General features: G+C 34.8%; 1 protein-coding gene across 1 annotated transcript in view; it reads left to right on the top strand.

Moving 5' to 3' along the window:
• The first annotated feature begins 1,925 nt into the window (after positions 1 to 1,925).
• The window catches only part of LOC137918508 (uncharacterized), an 83,583-nt gene continuing 76,552 nt past the window's right edge, over positions 1,926 to 8,956 (top strand). Inside the window, exons 1-2 of the mRNA XM_068761329.1 lie at positions 1,926 to 2,067; positions 3,415 to 5,774. Coding sequence (XP_068617430.1) covers positions 1,926 to 2,067; positions 3,415 to 5,774 — 2,502 coding nt within the window. The remainder of the gene's footprint in view (positions 2,068 to 3,414; positions 5,775 to 8,956) is intronic.

The following is an 8,956-nucleotide window of genomic DNA, read 5'->3' as shown; positions in this document are numbered from 1 at the left end:
TTACTTCCGCACGCCTCCCTGTTACTATCAAATGGATTATATGTGACCTTAATAAGTCGTATTATTAATGACTTTCGGGGAATATTGTCACTGTTTACATTTCACAAAAAACAACGAACTATATGATGCGCACTTCTTAGAATAGATCACGTTTAGAAACTACGTAATTTAATTTTTAATTCCAGTATATCATTACAGGGGATCTCTATTTACTAGAAAGACCGCAGTCGTCAAATAGATGAATCTGTGAAATTACAGTATATTTTTAAAGATACTCTTTCGATATTTCGTAGTTTTATTACCTCCGTTTGTATATAAAGTTCAAATCTTTCCTTAGAATACAATATGAGTCGTCTAAAAAGATGACACAGTTTTTAAAATAATATACGCGAGTACTGGGAAAACAAATGTTTTAAATAATTTCATTTGACATAGCAACTAGTTTAGTTGTTAGCCGGCACTTATGAATAGATCAACGTTCCGAACTAATTATAATGTTAAAATAATAGACGATTTAAGCTGATGTAGGTTCAAGTAGGCATTTATGTTTGAATAAAGATATTTTTAATTAGAATTGAGTTATTACGAGAAAAATCAATATCAGTGTTCAAGAAATATGGCGAATTTTGAAATGAAGAAAAACGATACAACAATCTCAGAGACTAGAAATCTTACTAAAGGAGCAGAAAGAGGTTTTACTGTTGAATTTGTTAATACGGCAGATGTATCGTATAATAGTTGTATGTTAGTATTGCAAGTATGCGATTGTGATCTACTTTATATATAATGGAGGTTTTCCATCATTCATTATTTATGGTACAAAAGTGATCACTTTAAATGAACTAAAGTTTAAAATACTATTTTACTTACCGCTGCCTATCTCATAACTAAAACTATTAAATATGAATAAAATGGACAGTGTCGCTTAACAGTTGCAACATAGTGTCTTTCTTCTCTTATTCTTTTACTTTTTTACCCATTAATTATTAAATACATTCACCAATTAATAATTTATTGCCATATATCATTGATAAATTAATATCACATCTTTACTATGGTGCATTTATGTACGATATAATTTTATACTTTTCCTTTTAATATGCTCAAACCTACGCATATCTATGGTAGATGTAATTTTTTTTAAAAGTAATTCCAAAGCGAATTCCCAGGAAAAAGTCGTTAGTTACACTAACATTACCGGAATAAATTGGAAACTGCACTTCAAAGAACGTTTCGATGAAATGAAAGGCCTTAATTTTGCAAGCAATGTAAATTAAAACTTTCGAAAGATATTTTAATCAACGATTAAAAAAGCGATGTTCTTAAATATCGTAAAGGTATAAAAATAATATCATTGAGATATATTTTAAGGATGGTCCGGAATAAAGCAAAGGTTTGAAAGTTGTTGATTGACCAGCTGACGTAATCATCTCGATAATTCGATTTTATTATTTATTGTATATACATAAGTAGTATATGTAGATACTTAAATACATACATTATGTTATATCTATATATGTAAAAGAAAGTCGTTTTAGTTACACCACTTATAACTCAAGAACGGCAGAACAGATTCGGCTGAAAACTGGTAGGGAGGTAGCTTAGAGCCAGGAGATGGACATAGGATACTTTTTATCCCGTTTGACAGCGTTCCCTTGTGACTTGACATGAAACGTCAGTCACTATAAAACGTGGTGTAACAAACAAGAATCAGACTTGGAATAACAAAACGCAAATGACAGCTATGTAATTGACGTAAAATGACAGCTATGTATTGACGTATGGATGACAATTTGATATTTGTAAGAAATCAATATTAAAACTATTTCTATTAAATAAATAATTAACAAGTGGATTGAAGTGAAGTGAAGTTTAATTAATAATGCCGCGACCAAGACGATCGAATCTATCTCGACAAAGCCGTAATGCAAGAAGAATACAAAATACTGCAAATGAAAGGACTGAAGAAGAACAAGAAATTGCACGTGAACAGCGCCGCGATAGTATGGCTCGACTTCGTGCTTCTCAATCACGACAGCAAAGTGAAGCAGCCAGTGAAACAGCTCGGTTGGCAATGCAGAATCGTCGAGCGAACAACAGAAGGCAACAAATAGATAATGTGCGACGCAGAACAAGATATTTAGCTGATTTGAATCGAGCAGCGTTTCGATACGATTGCAGCAATGATTACAGCTTGCATCCTAGCGTTTGCATTGGGCAAATGGACGTTGTTTGCGAGTATTGTGGTGCATTAAAGTTTTCCGGAGAAACGCCTGGATTATGCTGCCTTAATGGTAAAGTGAAATTGCCAGTGTTGACTCCGCCACATGAGCCATTGTATTCATTGCTTTGTGGCGAAACACAAGAATCACGCCACTTTCTTGCAAATACTCGAAAATACAATAGTTGTTTCCAAATGACGTCATTTGGGGCAGACATTATCGAAGAAGTAGGATTTAATCCAACTTTTAAGGTATTTATTTTTGTACTTACATAGAATGTAGTTAAAGAATAACTTACTTTATCTATTGGTATGTATTATATTTGCTAATACTGAACTCTACTCTCCCACAGAAAAAGTGTTTATAACCCAGTTAATACTGTCTGGTTTTTATTTTGTAGATACAAGGACAGATCCACCATCGAATTGGATCATTACTACCTTTCGAAGATACACAGAATAAATTTTTACAAATATATTTCATGGGCAACATGGAAGAACAACTTGATCGACGCCTAGGGATCAATGCACGAATGAAGCGAGCAATTATTCAAGACTTGCAGTGTCTGCTTCATGAACATCATGCATTGGTCAGGTTGTTTAAGAGTGCTTTTGAGCAAATGCCAAATGATGACTATAAAGTTGTCATCAAAGCAGATAAACGACCATCTGGAACACACGAACGCACATTTAATGCTCCAACAGTAGACGAAGTTGCCATCCTGATTGTTGGTGAACAATTGGAAAAACGCGATAATGTGCTTACACGTCGCGATACTGGGCAACTGCAACAAATATCTGAAACTCATCGATCATATGACGCATTGCAATACCCACTGATGAATTGGCAAGGAGAAGATGGATATTATTTTAATGTTAAAATGATAAATCCATTGAATGGTAAAGTATCAGTATCTTAATAATGGTTAATTTCTATATTATTGGTCTTTGAAATGGTTAATTATCAAATTTTGAATTTCAGGTGAAGAAACTACAAAGAAAGTTAGCTCAATGAATTATTATGCATATCGTTTGATGATTCGTCAAAATGCTGACAACTATTTGCTGCGGTTTCGTCAATTGTTTCAGCAGTATTGCATTGACATGTATGTAAAAATAGAAACGGAACGTTTAACATTTATTAGGTTGAACCAAGCTAAACTGCGTTCAGTTGCGTCTCTGTTGCGATGCAGTTAGTACTGAAGGAAATGCAGCTAATATTGGTCGATTAACTATTCTGCCGGCGACGTACATTGGTAGCCCACGTCATATGCATGAATATGCACAAGATGCAATGACATATGTTCGTCATAACGGCCGGCCAGATCTCTTTATTACTTTTACCTGTAATCCAAAATGGATAGAAATTACTCAATTGCTGCTTCCCGGACAAACATCAAATGATAGACACGACATCACAGCACGTATATTCAGGCAAAAAATTCGGTCCCTGATGAACTTTATTGTTAAACAACGCGTCTTTGGAGATACTCGATGCTGGATGTATTCAACCGAATGGCAAAAGCGAGGCCTGCCGCACGCACACTTTCTTATTTGGTTAGTGGAAAGAATTCAGCCTGACCAAATAGATGATATCATATGTGCCGAGATTCCTGATCATGAAGTCGATCCAGACCTACATGATGTTGTTACTACTAATATGATTCATGGACCGTGTGGTGCCATCAATCCCCAATCACCTTGCATGGTCGATGGAAAGTGCTCTAAACGATATCCACGGAAATTAACGGCGGAGATTGTCACTGGCAACGATGGGTATCCGCTGCATCGGCGTCGCTCACCAGATGACAACGGTCGAACTGTCACAACGAAAGTGAAAAGAATGGATTTCGTTGTCGACAACAGTTGGATTGTTCCATATTCGCCACTTATTTCTAAAACGTTCAAGACACATTGCAACGTTGAATACTGCAATTCAGTTAAGTCCATAAAATATATTTGCAAATATGTCACGAAAGGCAGTGATATGGCGGGTTTTGGATTGCAATCCTCAAATACCAACGATGAAATTTCACGCTATCAAGTTGGTCGTTATGTGAACTGTAACGAAGCGATTTGGCGTATATTCGCATTTCCAATTCACGAACGTGATCCTACTGTTATACATTTGGCGGTGCATCTGGAGAATGGTCAACGAGTATATTTCACGGCTTCGAATGCTACGCAACGTGCAGAAACACCTCCAACAACTACATTGACCAGTTTTTTTGCAATCTGCCAAAGCGATCAGTTTGCACGAACTTTGCTTTACTCGGAGATGCCACGTTATTATACTTGGAATGCTTCATCCAAGAATTTTCAAAGACGGAAGCAAGGTGATGCGGTTCCTGGGTATCCAGATGTGCGTTCTACTGATGCTCTTGGTCGTATGTATACAGTTCATCCAAAGAATGATGAATGTTTCTATTTGCGGTTGTTGCTGGTAAATGTGCGTGAGCCAACTTCATTTGAGACACTACGAACTGTTAATGGTGTAATATTCCCAACATATCGTGCTGCATGTGAAGAATTGAACTTATTAGAAAACGATACCCATTGGGATACGACAATCGCTGAAGCCATTATCTCTGCATCTCCAAGTCAGATACGCACATTATTCGCTATCATAATTTCGACATGTTTTCCATCAAACCCATGTAACCTGTGGCACAAATACAAGGATAGTATGTCAGAAGATATTTTACATCAAAGTCGTGTCAGTTCCAGAAATCACGATATTGAGATGAATGAGGAGATACATAATCGTGCTTTACTCTTGATCGAAGATATGTGTTACCTCATGTGCGGTAATTTATTAATCAGGTTAGGAATGCCAGCGCCAAATCGTGAAATGAATGACGCATTTAATCGAGAATTGGAACGGGAACGTGAATATGATCACCAGGAATTAGATTTAGTAGTTCAAAGGAATGTACCCCTGTTAAATTACCAACAAAAGGAAGTTTATGATATTTTAATGAAGGCAATCGCTGATGAAAATGGTGGTTTATATTTCCTAGATGCCCCTGGTGGAACTGGCAAGACATTCCTTATGTCATTAGTTTTAGCAACTGTTCGGGCGAGATCCAACATAGCGGTTGCAGTTGCTTCTTCTGGAATAGCATGCGGTACGGCTCATTCAGCATTCAAATTACCGTTAAATCTTCAAACTATTAAAGAACCAACGTGTAATATTGCAAAACACTCAGCAATGGCCAAAGTTTTAGCGGCATCGAAAATCATCATCTGGGACGAATGCACAATGGCGCATAAACGTGCATTAGAAGCACTTAACCGAACATTAAAAGATTTACGCAATGACTCGAGATGTTTTGGAGGAGCAATGATTTTACTGTCTGGCGATTTCCGCCAAATACTGCCAGCAATTCCAAGATCTACGGCTGCCGATGAAATAAACGCTTGCCTCAAATCGTCAAATCTATGGCGCTATGTGAAGAAACTGCAGCTGACAACAAACATGAGAGTTACATTGCTTAATGATACATCTGCTGAAGATTTCTCGGAGCAATTGTTGACTATCGGTAATGGTCAAGTACCTGTCGATGAATCGAGCGGATTAATATCATTTCCAAATAATTTCTGTAGTTTTGTCTCATCAAAAGACGAACTTATCAACAATGTATTTCCAAATATTATTTCTAACTACAAAAATAATGAATGGTTGAGTGAGCGAGCAATTTTAGCGGCTAAGAATAAAGATGTAGATGACCTGAACTACATAATTCAAAATAAGATCATTGGAACAATGCATTCATTCAAATCTATTGACTGCGTCACAAATGAAGATGAAGCCACCAACTATCCAATTGAATTTTTAAACTCTTTGGACGTGCCTGGCTTACCACCGCACAATTTACGCCTAAAGGTTGGCTCCGTAGTAATCATGCTTCGAAACATAAACCAACCAATAGTGTGCAACGGTACGCGTTTGGTGGTTAGTAAATTGATGAACAATGTAATTTACGCTACGATAATGATAGGAAAATTCAAAGGTGAGGAAGTTCTCATTCCGAGGATCCCGATGATCCCAACCGATATGCCGTTTGAATTTAAAAGACTTCAATTTCCGATACGTTTTGCATTCGCCATGACCATCAACAAATCACAAGGCCAATCCTTAAAAGTTTGTGGTTTAAATCTAGAACATTCATGTTTTTCACATGGTCAATTATACGTGGCATGTTCACGGGTCGGAAGACCATCTGCGTTGTTTGTTTTTGCGCCTGATAATAAAACAAAAAATGTCGTGTATCACAAGGTACTTAAGTGAAGAGCAACCTATGTACTAAAATACAGATACACAGGTGCAATAATAATGAATGATTAATGTAGTTATTTAATTTTTTTTTGTAATTTTTCCAAAAAAAAAAACACAATCTGCTTATTTATTGCCATTAAGGCGGAACAAAGTTCGCCGGGTCAGCTAGTTTGTGTATAATTATAGAAAGTAGTACCCATTAGTATATATATAAGGTGTTTTTAAGTGGTTAATTTTCCTACCAATTTTCTTACATTTTTTGGTTGTATGATATTACATGTTTCACTTACCTCGATTGATTTATTTCTGCACTGCGTAACGGATAACTGGTAGAGAATACTTTCGGTATTAAGTTCGCGGTTACACATAAAATGTGTAAAAAGTATTTAATATATATACATATATGTATATATATATATATACATTCGAGTGTCTCAAGTCGTTATTTTTTTGATTCGCGCCTTATTTAAGTAGGTTATGTCAGACTTAACGAAGGTTATTCGTCATTATGTATTTATTTATTCATATTATTATAAACTTAGGGTCTTTTATAGTGACCACTTGTGTAAACCATAGAAGACTAGTGCTTGTTGAGACAAATTTTATAAAAATCAGATTCAAGTTAGGCTCCTGCATAATGACATCCTTCAACTTAAAGCTATGAAGGTACCAAATATGCACCGACGTGAGAAGAGCCTTTAACAAATCCCGAAGTGTTTTTTGTCGCCACTTTCACAATATATTACAGAGATAGAGAAATTTATTCCTAAGGTTTTCATTTCAAAATTCCATAACATTAGGTTGAATTTTATTGTATTTGTTTAATAGATTATTCAAATTTACTCCATGATATGAATTTATAATATAGTACACAAAAGTCCACAAAAAAGTTACTTCTAGTATACCACAGCAGGACCCTGAGAATAATTTCACCAGAATTTGAAAATAATCCGGTAAAATCTATTTTAAAAACTATACGGCTACCTTCTCAAACTTATCCATGTTAGAAATATCTTACTCTCTTTTCTTAAAGGAGGGTCTTATTGTACGTGGGAAATGTACTCACGAAGCCGTCACCTAATAGCTTTAAAGTCTATTAAACCTATCACTCGTGATAGCTTCAAGCACAATGCTAGTGTCATCGAGGTAATTATTAAATATAACATCATTTAAGCCTACGTTGGCTAAAAAAATTTATAACATTTTCTTGAAAAGGTTATAAAAATAGAGGAAAATTTGTTATTTCATTAAGCTTCGTTATAATATTTATTGAACGATCTTTTACAATTTATATAAACTAATTCAATTGCAAATGCCAGAGAAAATTAAACAAGTGATTTTTTATACGCTTCGAATTTGTACAGAAAAAATTGAAACAGATAGATAGACAGAGAACAGACAGACAAAGACAGACAGAAACAGACAGGGTTGTACAGAGAAAACTGAAAGATTATACATAAAAATTATGAAATGTTATTATTAATTAGAAAGTTTAATATAACAAGAAAATATTTTTGCTTTGTCCGGACACACGCTTTTAAAGTTATAACGCTAAAGCACCAAGTTTAATTTCCGGAGTTAAAACTAATGAAATTGTTGATTAAGATTGAATGTGATAAGAATATTAATTTGCAAGTCACAAAATCACTTAACACTAATAGTTTGAAGGTTACATTTGGCACATTCAAATAGGTTTCTCATCATTTTAGTCTGGTCTGATATGAATTAGCGGATATCATAAATGTTTAGACGAACGCGATTTAGGACGTTTACCCTCAAGGCAGACATGTGAACTTAACTTTAGTTAATATTTTTTTAATTTAACTTAAGTTTGGAAGACGCTTGATATGGGCCGCTTCCAGCTGGTCTTATTGAAAATGTGGGAGATCGAAGTCCAACTATGGACTTACTAAGACTGATTAATGATTATTAACGCCGCCACATATTTAGAAATACATAACATAGAGGTGTAAATATTAGATTAAATATTATTAATATTAAATTTTAAATACATTAGTTTTTCTTTTTTTCTCGTTCCTTTTCTTGCATTTTTTCTTCTCACATTCCTCACATTGTCTTTCACACTGGCAACGTGTATTAACATTACATTTATACTTCACCTTTTATGCTTTGCCACATTTTCCGCAACTTGACATTTTACATTTTGCATATTATTTTACATATCTTTACCATTTGTTTGTTCAATTCCTCAATGTTAAAAAAACTTTTTTTATTATACATGCTATCTTATATTTTATATTTACACAGTTGTGCATTTTCCTTACAGTACTTATTATAGTTAGTTTCTTACGCATGTATTTTTTCTGACTTCTGTTTTGGTTTCGTTTTATTACGTTTTTTGCTACTTTTTTGCAAAATTGCAGAAAACGGTGTCGATTCCCAATATATTTCATAAGGGAATTTATACCGCCGCTTGTGATCTATTCCCTCTTATA

This window comes from Battus philenor, unplaced genomic scaffold (genome assembly GCF_028537555.1).
Source record: "Battus philenor isolate CCGP_79_NKW_IND1 unplaced genomic scaffold, ilBatPhil1.0.hap1 SCAF_14, whole genome shotgun sequence".
Lineage (NCBI taxonomy): Eukaryota > Metazoa > Arthropoda > Insecta > Lepidoptera > Papilionidae > Battus > Battus philenor.
The sequence above is the reverse complement of the archived record's forward strand: the minus strand, read 5'-3'. Positions and strand labels throughout refer to the sequence as shown.